Here is a 17,372-nt window from a genome sequence, read left to right on the forward strand (position 1 = left end):
CTGTAACATTGCATTTGTTAGCTTATGCTGCGAATACATTAGGCAACATATCTATCTCACGCATTACAACTGACTCGAGTGAAATAGCACATAGTCGATCTCACTAATGAAAATTGTAATGAAAAGGAAAGAACGATATGATGCTCGTTAAATGTTCCTTAGTGTGGCTTAACCTATTCACCGCTTGGCATTTTATCAGCTGTCGTGCCCCCAGCGCCCAGCTCAGTACAACAGAAAAAAATACCTACTACAAAGAGGGTTGTACGTAATTTACCTATTTAAATATCGATAAATAATATCGAAATTTGTCGCAGCGTGATGTTAATTAACAATCTGTGCTTAAACCCAGGGCAAAAATTTTTTTTACTTTTGGTAGTAGAAAGAATTGAATGCAAAGCCATTGAATATTGTTAATGATTTATTAATTCTTAATATAAAAATTGTCGACATTTGACAACTATTTGCTTATTTTCAAAAGAATTTAATAAAACTATGTAGAACTATTTGTAAAGAAATATTTATTAGTAATTAATTTATTTGTTGTTCTCTGAATAAGTCAATATTAAGAGAACTGCTTTGATGTACATATTTTTTACATGTTAATCTTTGAAGAATGTCCCGACACTAGGGTCGGATTTTTCCGACGCGGGCGTTTGGCACCTATGCAATTACAAGAGAATATTATCAGTTATTTCACCTAACTTCTTACTTAATTTTATGGCTTTTTAATACGAGCCAAAAGTGTACGACACTACAAATGATTGCTTTATGTAATATATCTTCATATATTAACACAATAATTTTAAGACAATATAAAACATGACGAGTCGGAAAAGCCACTAAAAATAAACACAGCTATTTTGTCGGATATATACGACCTAGGCGAAATGGACACGATAACATTGGTCGGATTAATCCGACTCTGGCGGTGAAAGGGTTAAGCAGAAGTTATTGTCTCCTTAAAAATCTTATTCATCCCTGAGCTTATGATATGATTTACATTTAGCTTGCTAATTTGGTGTTGGTGTAATAGGTAAGACGCACGCCTGTTAACTGAAAGATCACAAGTTCGATTCCTACTTTATATATCAATGTTGCTTCCAGTGCTAGTGGTACAATCTTTATGGCTATAAGTGAAATTTAATAATAATAAAAAATCTGCGAAGTTTAACTAATCACTTCGCTATAGTACGACTAATAATCTGTAAGAGTACTAAGGCCGTACCTGGCTATCAATGTCGCTGGGAGGACGGGGGGTGTCCCGCGGCGTGTCCCGGAGATTGTCCCGCGCCAGAGGGGACTCCTCCCCGCTGCTGTGCGGCACCCCGGCTACGACACCCGCACACCCTGCGATATCTTCTTTTTTTCTATTCCTACAAATGACACACATTGATTGTAGATAATATCTGTTGACACTATGTATAGTACTATCATACTTTTATCAATCTTTTAATAAAATCTGAAATAAATTATTACTATTAATTATGTGATGGTGGCGCTAGTGTGCAGATGCGCACTCACTTGTTATGTCAATTTAAATAATTGTTTGTTAAACCTGGATAAAGTGTAAATAACACTCACGTGTAGGGCGCTCCCCAGTGACAGCACACCTGTCGAGTGCAGCCCTCCAAGTAGTGCGGTGCCAATAGAATTTCAGGCGTCCGACACCGCTGCATTTTGCGCTCCTTCTTCCCCATATAGAACCTCTCGCATTCCTGACCGTACCCACAACCCTCATACGTACTCCTTATATTCTCTATACTCTGCACGTTCGCCAACGCACTATGCAACGAATAATCATCTTTCCTGGAATAAACCTGCCCGTTCTCACAGTACCCATATTCCAAATTCCTATTTTCTTCATTGTACATATTAGTTTGTAACCTAGGCTTGTCTATCGCCGCTTCGTACTCATTGGCAACTTCTGTGGCGTAATTCTTAGGACTATTGTTTATTACGTTCCGCGGACTCCCGCAGCCGTTCGTGTCGTAACTTCTAGTTTCTAAAGCTAAATAATTTGGTGAGCGGAGCGGCGCGCGCGCGACGTCGCTGCGCATGTTCGTTGGGTTTTCATAAAACGTTCGGGCGTTGTCGTATCGGTTCGGGAGTCTTCGGATTTTTAGGTCGTTCAATTCGGTAGGGTTGTCTTCGGGAGGGAAGTTTTGAAGGCCATATCCCGGTTTGATTTCCGTGTAAGTTGGGTAGATGGTGCACGTGTGGGGTATGACGGGGTAGTTTTGGTAGGAGTGCGCCATTTCAATGCTGGGCCAGGCCGGGGGCTCCGCGTGCGTCTTCGCTCGCGGTATGGGCTGTCGCTGGAGGCTACTGTAGATTTCCTCGGCCGCCACTGGTGTTGTCTTGGCGAGTTTACCCTGTTAAGTTATGTAACGTATCAAATGCTAATGTTCAGAAATTAGGCCTTAGACACCTTTTCACGTTAAATTTATGCTATATGTACTTATAACAAAAAGCATAAAGTAGTTTTTGCCTTTCGAAACGACCACTACTGAGAAATTCTGAAGCAACTAATTCAAACGATATTGCAATAATCTAGGTATCTCACAGGATTGAAACTTAGAGCCTATGGTGTTTACGATTTTTAGTTTGGTTTAGGAAGTATAGTGAATATGTACCTGTTTGATCTCTTCCTCGATGACTCTCAACTCCGCCAGTTGTTTCTGCTTCTTCTCCTGCAGTTTCTGCTGGATGTTGACGCGGGAGCCCACAGAAGACCCTTCGTTTTCCGAAGATCCTCCCTGAAATTTTTATGTCAATTTTAGTTTACGACATTTTTAAACATCAGATTTTGTTTTCCTTTATTTTCATAATGAAGACGCAACAGCTACAAAAAGATCACAATATGGTAAACAAATTTAATAACAATTAAAGCTAATTATCAACAAACTTAAAAAAGGAGTTTCTCAATGGGTCGCTTAAAGATTTTAGCTAGAATATTCCGTATAGTAATAAATTGTATGTAATAATTACATGATGGTTGTGAGCGGCTGGCAGCGGTCTCCGCCAGAAGGCGGCGGCGGGGGCGGCGGGCGCGGCGGGGGGAGGCACGAATGATGTTGGTTTTTTCTTCTTGCGCCCGGCTGCAGCGCTAATAGTTCGTATAATAAAGGATTTATTCACTTGGACAAAATGGAAACGCAGTAACAAATATCCATCAAAGCACGTAACGTTTTTTGGATGAACATAGCGCATCACACCTAATATTGTAACATCTCTATTGTTGTACCAATCATTGATAAATATTATAGTGATTTACTTTGTAAACTCTTTATTGCACGAAGAAAACACATACAGAGAAAAATGTTACTTCGTTAAGTCATCGTGTCAATTTAATATTGGAAATTGTAGGTATTAGGAACACCCAAGTAAGTTATCTAAACTTTACTTACCTATTACTAACGGGATTTGTAAATCGGCAGTTAAATACTCCAGGTATAGCTGTGTTGTCAGTCTGGGATGGTTTACCTAAACAAAGAAAAAAATAGTTATCCAAACACTTGATTAAACTTTTTATAAATGTCAGTCGGAATATTACAAACTAGAAACGCAAGCTTGTTACAATGAAGCCTAATTAATAATCCTACTAATATTGCAAATGGGAATGTTAGTGAGGATGTATGTGTATATGTTTGTTACTTTTTACGCAAAATTTGGTACACGGGTAGTATATACAAAGAATAATCTATGTATGTTTGTGCAAAATTTGTTACACTTGTAATAATAACAAAGAATAATATGTAGAGTTGGCTCACGGAAGCGAAGCCCCGGGGCGCATCTAATAAATGATATTTTTTATTAAACTTAGGATAATAAATATAATAACAGGTGTCCATCACTTATTGATATTAAATACAGCTTTTTATGTTTTTGTTGATATATCCGTATTGACGTACAAAATACCGTACAACTTAACAATATAACTTACCGTTCTTGTTCTGAGACGAAGCGTTGGTGCTGTTAGTTCCCTGTTGTTCCCCAAGCATGTACCCGAGTCTTCTGACGTGGAAATATCTGGAACGATCAGGTACATTTAAAAGGAATTCTCACCGATAACGATTATAGATATTATATTGTAGTAAATATTATCCCACGAGATGTCAGATAGATAAAAACTATTAAACACACATTTGACATATTAAAAATCCATTATTTATAAGCGCCAGGTTGTTTTAAAAAGAATATTAGTTCGCTGAGTATCACTTTGAAAACTCACGACAGTCGATATCGAATGGTAAAATCGGACCATCAGCTTCCAGCACCTCACTACATCACCTGGTGAGGACACAACATATACCTGTAATACAGCAGCATACACGCCAGCCCCGCAGCGAAGGCGCCAGCGACCGCCGCGGCCACGAGCGCGGGGTGCGGCCAGCGGCGCTCTGAGCGGGACCACCACCACGCCGACACCAGCAGCCAGTTCTCCACGCACATCACTAGGTAGAACGTCACCTGGTGGAAGGAAATATAATGATATTTTCAATAAACAGTATGAAATTTATTTTTATTGGATTCGTTCTAAATTCAAAAGTGTACATAGACATATTACCTATGGACTTAATAAGACAACCATGGATTTAATAAGTACATCGTACAACCGCAGTACCTGCTAATTCCATGATCTTAACAAAAATAAAAAATATATCTGTCGTGCACTCCACTTCTTAGTTCAAAATTAGCCCATCCGATTCCTTCCATATTTAAAATTTGTGTTATCTTTTTTAATTTTATAATTAACGCCAGTCTGATCATTAATTATCCTGTATTCTGTTTGTGTCATAGATCAACAAAAAAAATAGTTTAATACTTATGAAGATTTGTGATTGATACTGTATTGTTATTTACTAAAATATTGTTATTTCTGCTGTATTATTATTGATGCAAAAAAGTAGGAAAGCGGACACTGGGCTCCGACGCTCAGCGGCTGGGGAAGGAAACCAGGATAACGCTCAAGCGACAGAGAGATTTCTGTTGTAAATCTTCCTAAAAATATATAAAAATGTCGGCGGTACCATGTTCTGTCGATGCGGGCGCTCGTGCAGACTGACGTAGGCGAGCACGTGCACGGCGGCGACGAGCGCGCGCAGCGAGCGCCGCTCCGCCGCCAGCGCGCTGCGCGGCGACGACAGCCACAGCCACATCGACACCCAGTGCAGACCTGCATTCATTTATTTATTACTTACTAGCTCAAGCGTGCGTTGCTAGCTCGCCTGTGTCTATTTCCCATCGGAAATGTGTAATTGTTTTACAAACCACAAATTTGAATGTGTCGATATTTTAACCTGATGAAGTTCCATACCGTCTCTTCCATAATATTTCTCCCACTTGTTGTGCTATGTATTTTTCTTCATTACATTGAAAATCCCATTTCTAAGAATACTCTGAATAAAAAGACAGACAAAAAATCATGAATGAATGGACATAGCAGAGTTTGCATGAGAGCTTTTATTTACCGCAATGAAAAATCAGTCATTCATGCCCTATCCGCGAAAGTTCTGAGAACTGTTTTGCGACAATATATAGCCGGCCTCGAAAAGAAAAGAGTATCGGCTGTGGATCTGAGACTACAGAATGACTTACCAATAACTAGAAAAACCCAGTATTCGTAGACCAGAGCGTACACGGTGAGGGCGCACACCCGCGCTGATATCGTGCCCAGGCGCCAGAGGAACTGAAAAGTGAGATTGATCATATACAAAAATATATACAACATGTACGTTCTGTCGAGAAAGCGACGAAAACAAATATCAATACATATAATAAAATTGAAAAAAGGTCAAATTTGTACATTGGATATTATTTTTTAATTCTTCATGGAATATACTTAGTTACTGATATAGATGACGAAAATATAGTTTTGGAAATTTTTGTCTGTCTGAACGCGCATCACTCGAAATCTACTAGACCGATTTGCTTGAAATTTGGTATGTTACCTACATACCAAATTTCATCAATCCTTATATACCGGGTTAACATCTTAGATATATTTCATCCCGGTAAATAGTCAGGTTCCCGTAGGATAATTGAAAAACTAATTATGAATCAAAAATTCTTCGGAATCCCGGGTTAACATCTTATAGATATTTCATCCCGGAAAATGAGGGGGGTCCTGTAGGAAAATTAAAATAACAATCCACGGAGCCGATTTACTTTAAAATTTTGTAGAAAGGTGTAAACAGAATATAAACAAATTGTTTTTATCGATTAAAGTCTGATATAGATATAATGGACGCAGTATGTATCAATATATCAGTATAAAACTCCGTGACTGACTGACAGACAAAATACACCCGAAAAACTGCTGGGCGGGAAGCAGAAATTTGGCATGTAGGTGAGTGTAGGTGAGCACCAAGAGAGGATTTTTGGAAATTCTACTCCGAACGGGGTGAAAAACTGTAAATATGAAAGTTCTACACCATTGAAGTTAGTGACTTGAAAATTTGCATTTTGGTTGTTTACAATAATGAAAACGTTTTTCAGATTTTTCTGAAAATTAACCCTCAACCCCTTTATAAGGGTGGTGAAAGATTGAATGGGACTTAATATTTTCAAGATAAAAAGCTGAAAATTGGCACACTTACTTTTTGTAGCAAAACATGTTTAATTTACGTTTGTGGTTAATAAAAAACCGGGACGTAAAACGTCATGGAAAATAGGACGGCACACGTTGCAGAAAGCGGGAGTGGGAGTAGGAGCGGGCAATGGGAAGGAGACAGATAGTGGGAAACAGGACGGGACACATTGCAAAAAACATGATGGCACAATCTGTAGGAAACGGTACGGGATATCTACTTTACATTACATAGCAGGAAGCGGGATTGGACAAGTTTGCGTGACGAGACACGCAGTGGGAAACAGAAAATTGAAGTAAAGATGAGAAAAAATGCGAATTTGAATCATATATGTTTACCAGTCTTACAGAGTACGCGATAAAATTACTGAGATTTAGTTATAAAAATAAGTCGTGTCTCGTCGAATATGATACCTGAGGAAGGTTTAGGCGTATAATTTACTAGCTTTTGCCCACGGCTTCGCCCGCTGATTTCCTACGGATCAGTTATTTTTCCGGGACTAAAGGTACCCTATGTCCTTCTCCGTACCTCAAACTACAATCATGCAAAATTTCAAGAAGATTGGTTTAGTAGCTAGAGCGTAAAGAGGTAACAAACCAACTTATTTTCGCATTTATTAGTTATGTTACCTGGAAGATGACCCCGAGCCAAGTGAGCACCAACCGATGGACATTCTGCAGCCGCACGTTCTTGCTGAAGCTGGCCAGCGCCCAGCACACGGAGAACATCGACAGCGACGCCGAGATCACGTTCAGCTCCGCGAACGCTTTGTTGGCTACATATAGATAAAAAAATGACGTGAATTCTACCTTTTTTTTTACATAATTTTTGTGCAATATTTTAAATATCTAAACATATATTTTTGTTAAATCTAACTATTTTTGTTAAAACTAAAATTTTGCAACAACTTTTCTTAAGAAGTTATCACCATAAACGGAATATTTAATGTAGCTACCGAACAAATATAGCTGTTTTCCCCTTAGACATTACTCTAATGTGACGTCACGTTTTAATGTAATTTAGTATAAAACGTTTGGACGAGTCTAGACGAGTCTGGACGAGCATTGGGCCTTCTATTACTCGCCAAAGTAAAAAAATGTCATCTACCCTATTAGGTGTAAAAGTATATTCTTCCCTTCCCTATGATACTAACAGTTTGCCAGACAGGGATGGGTACAAATTTTACTTCTCAATATACAGGAAAGGAGGGGTCACAGATGAAAGAGATAGCAACATATGTACTTTGCACCAAAAAGTTCTTAGCAGAAGTTAGTAGTTCTTAGCTATAGCTTGTTAGAGCAAACTGACCTGTAGGTTCATCAATACTGGGCTCGGGCGCGACGCCGAGTTCGCTGGGGGGCTCCCGCGCCGGCTCCTTCAGCAGGATGTGCAGCTGGAGGAGCAGCATCGGCGCCGCTTCGCAGAATGCGTGCACTAGTCGCAGCATACCTGTCCATGAAATATTGATGTTTAATCAATTTAGTTAACTATAACGCAATGGCAGTTTATTGTATTAGTCAAAGAAGGGAAAGACAAAAATAAAAATGTCTGATCCTGCATGTCTGGCGGGAAATCGGGGCTTTTGCCATACATGACGCAATATAATTCAACCTTACCTACCCAGGGCAAGGTTCTGTGGACCGACCATCGACCGTGACTTCTAATTGACTAAGTCATAACTCTGACTCCGTGCGGTGCGGTCGTGTGCCTTTGTGAACTAAGCTATGACTTAATAATTAAATCACTCGCACGTTCATTTTATAGCCAACACAAAGGTGGAGCGACAACAGGTGATGTTTATGAGTAACTTTGTCGATGTCATACAAGCTACCGATAATACGGTAGCTATGCATTTAGGGACTGCTAAAATGGAAATTGAAGCTACAATCTTGCTGTGCTGTTTAAGGGTACTGAGCATATATTTATTCAAACGTACACAGATCTCTAACTTGGTGCTTCACACGATGGAGTTCGACAGGTACCAGCAGCCTCGCGTACCGCCACAACACGCCGAGTTGCAGGCAGTGGAGGACTATGGGCAGCCACGGCGGGCGGTCTTTGCGACCTTCACTCGCCCACCATACATGGAGATACCATCGTATGGACAGCACCTGAGCGGGACGAATAAGGGTTACATTACAGTTTTTTTTTAAATTATTACCATTCCTCCGCGAAGGACACACCAGGAGCGGTCAGGCCACAGAATATCAAAATGTTATGAGGGTACTGGCTTCAATATTATCTATAGCTTTAGGATCATTACTATATTTTACTTCCAATTTTTTAAATAGTACATATAATAGTTCGGTACCCACAGATACAAACATGAACAAACCTGTGATATTAGCAGAGATGTGATAACAATAGATATAGCCGCTGCGAATGTGCCTTTGTATCCACGCTCTAGTAAAGCGTACCCCATCACTACATCGAACACCACGTCGCAGAAATAGCCCGCCAAAGAGATCACATTGAATAGCACATCGCAAAGAGGCAGAAATTCCGCCATCGTTGAATCAACATTTCAAGCGCGTGTCGCGCTTATGCCGTTTTGCAATGCTTTTCTTCCATTTTCATCTGAAAAATAAAAACAATTTCTTTTACATTTTCAAATTTTTGGAACTAACAAAACGCAATGGATTCGTGGCACATGACGTCATCGTCGTTTTATGTTTCATTTCCGGTTGTTTGACGTTTATCACTTCGCTCATGAATGAAAGTTGTCAATGTCATTGTCGCAGTTTTCATGACATGAGTGAGCGAGGCTACGTTTGCATTTGCGATCGTACAAAATAAAAATAATATTGTCGAGTAGGTGCTACCTACATATTTCAGTGATTTCCAATTGATATTTAATCTAAAATGTCGAATTACCCAGATATAGTTAGTAAATTTGGTAAAGAATCTTCCAGAGCAGCTTGCAAGAAGTGTGGGTACGCCGGTCATTTAACTTTTCAGTGCCGAAACTTTATCAAAGTAAGTTATTGCAACATTGTTTACCAACTTTTACTAACAGTTTTAGCCTATATTAAAGTTATTTCTTCATAATTTATTCGTTTATTGTAAGTTTATCGACATCTTGTTTATTTAATTGAGAAAAATAGTTGCTTAAAAATATAACCTTTGAAACATTTGTTTGGTGGTAAACAAATATTGAAATTTTAGGTGTGACTTACAGGTAGATCCCAATAAGGAGATAGTATTAGATGTGAGTAGTACAAGCAGCGACAGTGAGGAAGAGTATGCCACACCACTACAAAGTTTACGAGAAGCAGAGCTTAAACAAAAGCTACAGGAGAAGCTGAGGAAAGTTAAAGAGAAGAAGAAGAGTAAAAAACGGAAGAGATCCAGGTGAGGATTATTAATAGCGAGCATGATATACCTTATTTTTACTATTCATAGACAAATCTAGGTTTATATTATTCCCCACAAATTTATATAACTTATTTTTTTGTAGTTATAGTCTCTACAAAGTAATAAATTTATTGATATTTTAGATCTTCAAGCACCAGCAGTTCCTCTTCATCATCAACATCATCGGACAGCAGCGACTCGGAGCGTGAGAAGAGGAAAAAACATAAAAAGAAGAAATCAAAGTCAAAGAAGTCAAAGAAATCTAAAGAACACAAGAAGAGTAGAAAATGATAGTTTATATAACTTAGCATAAGTGTTAGGATTAAAAAGGGTTTGAAGATTTGTGGCATACCTACTGCCGCCATTTTGATTTTTTTTCAAAATCGCGGCCAGCCATGAAACGTATATAAATCGATAGCTGACATTAATACCAACAAAAAATATTAAAACAATGACCCTCGTAAAGTGTCAGGTTTCTGAGATAATAACTGTCAAAGTTGATCACGTGACATCCTGTTCTGATGAATCAAGATGTTAAAAAAAATAACTTTTAGAACAAATATGTATGTTGCATTGTATCTGGATATATTTTTCAACTTAATAACATATTTTGTGACCATCTATGTGTGAGCGCAGTATCGTCATTTGATTTAATATAACATTATAGGGTAAATAAAAGTAATAGGTACCTCTTATAGGAATAATCATAAAATTAAAAATTCTCTTTACATTTATATTGTGGCATAGTTTTATGGTTACCTACTACAATTTCTCTTTGCGAAAATAGTTATATAAACCTGGATTTCTTTTTACATTGGCACAAAAGGGAAAAAAATTAAAAGTACGGAACAGTATTTTAATTGCCCGATAAACATTTTAAGGCATCATGCTTTTAGTATACACAATTTAAATACTTTTGAGACTACAAACACAAAAATCACATTCATAACATCAATACAAATACTAAATAACGAATAACTCGCACAGAGAGGCGTTTACTCCCGCATAGAAAGAACACAGGTAGCAAACTGAGTGCAGCGGTCGGGGGTATAAAGGTCCGTCTCGCTTGCACATTAGAATAATACAATATATAATCTTTTTTCTTGTTATATATAACACCTAAAACAATACCTAATGAACAGTACGTCACCATTTACTTTTTTGTCGTAGTATGAAATATTCTTATTAAGTACATAGTAGCCGCAACATGTAGAAATATCATGAGGCATAGTTATCTATGTTTTATTATTAATATTATCTATACATATTAGAATATTTTGTGTATGTTTACACATTGTTATACCAAATAGATGGGATTATAGTCGCTATTAAAAAAAAATCACGTGATCAATTTTGACGGTTATTTTCTCAGAAACCTGACACTTTATGAAGGTCATTGAATTAATATTTTTTGTTGGCATTAATGTCAGCTATCGATTTAGAAAAGTTTCATGGCTGGCCGCGATTTTGAAAAAAAATCAAAATGGCGGCAGTAGGTATGCCACGCTCCATAGTAAAATCTTCAAACCCCTTTTGTAATTTGCAAGAATATAAACTTCAACAAATTTTAAACCTTTACATTTCATTATTAATTACTTAAAATATTTATTCAACAAAATAAAAAAGGTGTGTGTATGTTTAATATCTGTTTTAAGTAATTAATATGAACATGAGTTTATGACCTCTAGTGTTCTTGGGAATACAATATTGGTTGGGGCTCGTGGAGCATCAGGCATACAGGAAGCCTGTCTTCTGTAGCACGAGTTGATGGTCTATTAAAAATGATCCCAAAGAGAGCTCATACTATACTACATTATATTAAATGCAAAAACATATTTTTCATCTCAGTTTTAATCAAAGAAACATTTTTTTTAAATTAGATTTTAATGCAATCAATAAAATTATGCAAATGTGATGAAATAATTATACTGTTTAATATAGACATAGTAACTTATAATAGGTAGTATATTAATTACAGCTGAGTTTTATTAACCATACTAATTACTGGTCTGATTATAAATTATGTGTACATGTTAAAATTATAAAAAACAATACAAACATTACGGCTATAGCCTGTTCAAATTTCCACGAGACCAAGTTTTAGAACCTATCAGTTTCTGGCTTGCTAAATCTAGTATTTTGGTATTGAGCAAACCAAAATGTGTACTTAAATGTATGATCATCTAATCCTATACATTATAATAATCATGGAAGACAAAATGGGAAACATTTGCCTAATAGTGGGATATAATTTTTATTTTTGTTGCTGTACTAAAGTGGATGAAATGAAAATGAAACCAATACATTTGGATTGTTTTATTTCTCTCCCTTTTATTTTTATTTGTAGAAACTAAGCAATAAATTCCTAAGTAATAAACTTACAATATTGACAGTAATATCTGTCAATGTAATTATAATTTTCATTCACTATATCAACTTATACTCTTTAGTGTGTTGATCAACTGAGGAGACCAATAGAACTTCAGATAATGGTGCTTCTGCAAGGATTAGGTAGGTCCTCAGGGATTGTTTACAATTCTAGAAGCGGTCTCTGTGACTGAAATTAGTTATCGTCAAGTTTATTAGCAATAACTACACATTGTTCAGTTGAATTACTATTTTTCATATTCATGTTCTAAATTAACCCCATATACATTTTTGTTAAATGGTACATACATTTGTGTGCATTAGACTATTTTGATAAAATATAAACAAGATATTGAATTACAGTATTTATCATGAAAATTGTGTTTCTTTTCACTTGATCATACGAATTTTAAATTATAGTACAAAAAAACATGTCATAAGTTAATCAAATAATTAACTTTTGGAAGTGAAAATGTACATACCTTTACAAGCTAGGCTAGAAAGTGGGCTAAGCAAAACTTTCCCCATTATAATCGGATGAATCTAATGCTTGATTGCCTACACTGACTGATACATATTCGAGATTTAAATCAATAAAACTCGTAGAAATTTTAATTAGGGTATAATTCAAGATAAATATAGAAAATAACATACCAAATCCTAAGGAATTTCTGTAGGTTGCTAGTCTGGGATGGCTCTGTTAAGGTTTCAAAATCACAAAACACATTTCACGACTATTGTATTATAATTTGATTACTGTCATTTATCGTTTCACACGGTTATTTGTTATTCACATCACAAAAAGCTTAGATATTTTGGTTAAGTTATTCAATTTGATTGCAAGTTCACGTCAAAAGTTCATTGAGAGTAACGCCATCTAGCGTGCGGTATGTGGAACTCTTGAAAGCTCGATCGATCGCTTGATGGTATGGCGCGATCAAAATAATGCGTTCTCGCTTTTTTATTTTCAACGGCTTTTTTTATTGATTTTAGAATGTTTTACGCTATTGGCGAGAATATGTTTGACTAGAAACGCTTGGTCAGTTAACCGTCTCTTTGGCTTCTTTACCGTACCTGGGGGTAAGTTGCTGAAACAAGAATTAGCCCTGTTCAAGTCGGAACAAACAAAAAAAAATCATCTCTTCGGCCGTCATCAGAACTGTTGGCTTTGTTGTGAAACTTAAAAAGAATAAATAATCGTTTTTTGAATCCCAGGTGTAATTTTTATGTCCACTTTCTCACATTTTATTTAACTTTGCACATACATAGAGTTCAAAATTGTAGCGCAATTTCTTTTCTCCGTGAAAACAACAACAAGCAGTAATATAGGTATATATAAGGCAAAGACTCCTAAATTTCGCAGGTACCCATTATTACGCTACCTTTTATTAATCTTATGGTTATTTACCCACTTTCGTTTAAAATCATCGATTGTTTGATGGTAAATTAATTGTAATCAGTGCCCTCAACTCTGAGAAAAGGGAGAGTCTACAAACTTACATTCGACAATGAACTCTGCAGTCACTGAACAGCCTCAAGAAGGCTGGCAGTGCAAAATTTAACGTTATTTCTTCCGCAGCCAACATTTTGAGAAGCACTAGTGGATCTATTGCCATCTCCGCCATATTGCATACGTTACCCTGTAAAAAAGAACGAGTTTTTGTTATAGCAAAAACAGTTGTCGCACGCATATGGGAAGATGGCAATAGACTAAACAGTTCGCCGAACATTGCTCTTTTTTCCCTGCCATAACATGAAGCGAATATAAAAACTACGCAATGTATAGGTACGTTCATTTGGCTGATATTATGTAGGATGTCAGAAGCTCGCGCTCGTAGGCCCTTTCTTCCTGTTACACATTTACGTTTCACTCTTCAGGAAGCTCACTTTGACATATAGAGTTAAATAAACAAGCATGCAGTGGAGTGGAATATTTTAAGACGCACTATTTTATTTGGCCTTCATGAATTAACTTACCGAATAATGTGTTAAGTAGAATAGAATAATTTTGTGCAACTAATTCTGGAATTAAATGTATGATATATTTTATATATAAAAGCTGAAATGTTTTCTTGAACACGCTAGGTGATGATTATTTTTTATTAATTGCAAAAGCTCAGTATATAGAATAAAACTATTTCCCAGAGTGAAAGATGATCGAAAAGTGTCGTCTTTCCATACTAAGACCGATCAGCTGATACGTGTAGCTGTCCAATCAGTGTTAAAAAAATAACGCAGTACCTATATAATATTATACTGATCATACATGTGTAAAAAATGTGATGTTCCTTTTGTGATCTTCGACCGTGCTCATCAGCTTCTTTGTTAACGTCGTGCTATGGTATTTCACCTTCTTTACACACTTCCTGTAATTATCCTTCTTGCCAGCACATTTGTTTGCTAAAAGATTGGCTGCTTTTGATGCCTGAAAAATAAATAACATTGTTCTATTATCAACTCTCAGATTTAAAGTTAATATAAAAGCTGTTGCTCGCACCTGTCTGTCTGATCTCGGGTAGGTAAACTAAAGGTCTCACACAGCGTGTTACAAAACGTTATAGTATAACTCTTGCAGTATTTGACACTCTTTTGTCAAGAATGTGTTTAAGAAAAGAGACAACAAATATTTTATAACATTTCGTAACACGCTGCGTGGGAAGCGCCTAAATGGAAATATACATTTTTATGATTCTTTATCATCATCAGCTTTATCTCACTTCATGTGGGATCCAGCAGCTCAGTCTCCTCAATTTCCGATTTTCTATATATTTCTATTCTTACCTCTTTGATGTCTCTAAGAAGATACATCGCTTTTCTGTTATAACTGTGAAACTTCTTATTCAAATTCTTCCGGACCAGAAGGACCAGGTCCCTTTGTGTGGGCACCTCGTATGTCCCTATGTTGATAGGAATTTCGTTTTCAGGGCAGTCGAAGTCGGGCATCAAAGTGGTGGATTTGTTTTCTGGCTTCTTCGTCTGTAAGTTTTATTTCTGTTTGTTATGCATGTCAAACATGATTTTTAAATCAAACCCATGACTCAACCTGACCGAAACACTACTCTTAATCATTTAATAGTACGATTAGAGTAATAATAGAAACAAAAGCGTCCTTTCAGTTCAATAGCGAAATAAATATAAATTAACAAAATAATGTTTTTTTTTCTTGATTGTGGCTATTATCTGCTATTTTGAGAATCTCATATGCGAATAACGGATTGCTCAGATGAAACAGATATATTATATAATAAGTTTTTTACTAAAATTAAATTTTTGACACAATCTTTTATTATTGTCAGAGAGATCTTATTGCATTCCATGTGTGGCAAAAAATAATGCCCGTGTAGTAATCCATTGAGGATTTCCAACGTCTGGGGCCGTTCCTGTATACACCAATTGGGCCATGCTCATCATAGATCAACCAGTTGAAGATATCTGCTTCAAACTTGAGTTACATGCAATATTTTACCCGAGACATAAGGAAATAGCGACATACATACATTGCAAGTTAAATAAAAGCTTTTAAAAGATGGATTCAACTCTTGTTGTATAGGATTTACTTTTTTTTTGTAAAATTACCGTGGTAGTGTGAAAAGTTTCGTCTATTTCGTCAACAAATTGTTCTATGTGATATCTATTAGTCCAAGTATTAGAGGAAGGAGTCGCATCGAATCCTGGGAACATCACGAACTCGGCCGATGATTTACACATTACAACGTTGAACAGTACCAGCGTGATATCTGAAGAGAAAGAATGAAAAGAAAAACTTTATTCGCCAAAAATTTACATTGTTAGGCATACAGTTTGTTTATAATATTAATTACATCGTGCCGAGATGAAAAGATATATTATTGTTTTACTTCCATCCTTCTTCTTTTCTAATGTGTCATTGCTAACAATGGTGTCAGATTTTATTCAAGTCACTTAAAGGCATCTGACATGGCTTTTAGGACTAACTACCTGTGTTAAGCAGTGGAAAGCAGTGTGTTGTATCCTCACATCTATCTTCAATAGAGGGTTTCTCTTCAATAGAGGGTTTCATAGACACAAGAAAAATCTCTACACAACAACTAATTGCTTAAACAACAACTTAAAAAATGCATTGCATATATGTAAGTAGTTCGATGTATGGCGAAGGACATAGGTACCTTTCACCCCGGAAAATTAACGTGGGTGAAGCCGCGGGCTAAGCTAGTTTTAACATATATACTTACTTACCTACTTACTTTCAAGCAATTAAGTTATTACAAACAAATTTCTATAGATACCTGGCCCTTATCGTCAGCCAAACTTACTGTGAAAATTGATTAATATATATTATTTTGCATCATTATTTGCATATATTATTTGATTAATTATATAATAATTAAATGTGTATTGTTTTACTAAGTTTCTACTCACGTGCAAACATGGCCGCCACAATATTAGTGTTGCAAAGGTAAGCGCAAATCCGCGGGAAATCCGCAGCTTGAACCCGCGGTCACGCTCTCAATTATAACACGACTACTTTAAGTACGTAGTTTACCTTATAGTGCTGGGCCTGTGTATGAAGCTATAGATTACTGTAAAAGTTGACTAAGTTATAAGCACTAATTGTAATTATTGATCATTGTAACACTTGGTTGGCGAACAAATGATATGAATATGAATTATAGTTACTGGAGCCCGCATAGCTACTCAAGAACTTTTCGATGCAAAATATATAACTTGGTATCTCTTTCATTTGATGCCCTACTCTCCACTGAGCCACGACCTTTTACAGTTGCTGGCATACAATACATTTATTGATATAGTTTTACTTGGCAAGCAAAAAAGAGGCAAGCAAAAAAGAGAGAGATAGATCTATCTCTCTTTTTTGCTCATTGAAGAGTATAGCTATAAGTTAATACCTGTGTTTATGTTACGGTTAAACCCTAAGGTGCGGCTACCAAGGTTTAGCTGGTTCGATCTAGGTGCAGCCGGCCTCGGTTACTCTACCTGTAGGTCCAGCCGTAATGATCAAGGCTAAACTAGCTAGGCTAGACAGACGACAAGTGTAACCTAGGTATAGCTGCACTTCGGGGT

The 17,372-nt window shown here is 36.7% G+C and overlaps 3 protein-coding genes across 7 annotated transcripts in view; 1 reads left to right on the top strand and 2 right to left on the bottom strand.

Annotated features, from left to right (window-relative positions):
• LOC128679542 (uncharacterized) overlaps nucleotides 1-13,104 on the bottom strand; it is a 14,898-nt gene extending 1,794 nt beyond the window's left edge. The window contains exons 1-14 of the mRNA XM_053761844.1: nucleotides 12,966-13,104; nucleotides 8,926-9,167; nucleotides 8,527-8,701; nucleotides 7,899-8,039; nucleotides 7,220-7,365; nucleotides 5,599-5,689; nucleotides 5,031-5,176; nucleotides 4,313-4,470; nucleotides 3,944-4,029; nucleotides 3,408-3,483; nucleotides 2,989-3,106; nucleotides 2,634-2,756; nucleotides 1,582-2,372; nucleotides 1,226-1,373 (exon numbers count right to left, since the gene is read on the bottom strand). Coding sequence (XP_053617819.1) covers nucleotides 1,226-1,373; nucleotides 1,582-2,372; nucleotides 2,634-2,756; nucleotides 2,989-3,106; nucleotides 3,408-3,483; nucleotides 3,944-4,029; nucleotides 4,313-4,470; nucleotides 5,031-5,176; nucleotides 5,599-5,689; nucleotides 7,220-7,365; nucleotides 7,899-8,039; nucleotides 8,527-8,701; nucleotides 8,926-9,099 — 2,373 coding nt within the window. The 5' untranslated portion in view covers nucleotides 9,100-9,167; nucleotides 12,966-13,104. The remainder of the gene's footprint in view (nucleotides 1-1,225; nucleotides 1,374-1,581; nucleotides 2,373-2,633; nucleotides 2,757-2,988; nucleotides 3,107-3,407; nucleotides 3,484-3,943; nucleotides 4,030-4,312; nucleotides 4,471-5,030; nucleotides 5,177-5,598; nucleotides 5,690-7,219; nucleotides 7,366-7,898; nucleotides 8,040-8,526; nucleotides 8,702-8,925; nucleotides 9,168-12,965) is intronic.
• Nucleotides 9,319-12,249, top strand: LOC128679545 (protein SREK1IP1-like). Its single transcript, XM_053761853.2, has 3 exons — nucleotides 9,319-9,566; nucleotides 9,769-9,941; nucleotides 10,088-12,249. The coding sequence occupies exons 1-3, from the start codon at nucleotides 9,453-9,455 to the stop codon at nucleotides 10,233-10,235; spliced, it is 435 nt and encodes a 144-aa protein (XP_053617828.1). The 5' UTR covers nucleotides 9,319-9,452; the 3' UTR covers nucleotides 10,236-12,249.
• LOC128679544 (uncharacterized) lies at nucleotides 12,918-16,851 on the bottom strand. 5 transcript variants are annotated; one of them, XM_053761848.2, is made up of 6 exons: nucleotides 16,710-16,851; nucleotides 15,888-16,048; nucleotides 15,093-15,287; nucleotides 14,578-14,736; nucleotides 13,812-13,951; nucleotides 12,918-13,399 (listed from the first exon to the last, which is right to left on the bottom strand). In XM_053761848.2, exons 1-6 carry the CDS (start codon nucleotides 16,717-16,719, stop codon nucleotides 13,279-13,281), a joined length of 786 nt encoding a protein of 261 aa, XP_053617823.1. In that variant the 5' UTR covers nucleotides 16,720-16,851; the 3' UTR covers nucleotides 12,918-13,278. The 5 variants fall into 5 exon arrangements, with proteins under 5 accessions (XP_053617823.1, XP_053617826.1, XP_053617824.1 ...); XM_053761851.2 differs by lacking the exon at nucleotides 16,710-16,851 and adding an exon at nucleotides 16,604-16,707; XM_053761849.2 differs by lacking the exon at nucleotides 16,710-16,851 and adding an exon at nucleotides 16,527-16,600.
• Nucleotides 16,852-17,372: the final 521 nt, after the last annotated feature.

Source organism: Plodia interpunctella, chromosome 22 (assembly GCF_027563975.2).
Source record: "Plodia interpunctella isolate USDA-ARS_2022_Savannah chromosome 22, ilPloInte3.2, whole genome shotgun sequence".
NCBI classification, from domain to species: Eukaryota; Metazoa; Arthropoda; class Insecta; order Lepidoptera; family Pyralidae; genus Plodia; species Plodia interpunctella.

Excerpts from the sequence above, each read along its gene's own strand:
- LOC128679545 (XM_053761853.2), top strand. The coding sequence starts at position 9,453 with ATGTCGAATTACCCAGATATAGTTAGTAAATTTGGTAAAGAATCTTCC. Across the intron at positions 9,567-9,768 it reads AGTGCCGAAACTTTATCAAA|GTAGATCCCAATAAGGAGAT; the intron begins GTAAGTTATTGC and ends TGTGACTTACAG. Across the intron at positions 9,942-10,087 it reads AAAAAACGGAAGAGATCCAG|ATCTTCAAGCACCAGCAGTT; the intron begins GTGAGGATTATT and ends TTGATATTTTAG.
- LOC128679544 (XM_053761848.2), bottom strand. Across the intron at positions 15,288-15,887 it reads AAACTTTTCACACTACCACG|ACGAAGAAGCCAGAAAACAA; the intron begins GTAATTTTACAA and ends TAAAACTTACAG. Across the intron at positions 13,400-13,811 it reads TGCAGAGTTCATTGTCGAAT|CAACTTACCCCCAGGTACGG; the intron begins GTAAGTTTGTAG and ends TTCTTGTTTCAG.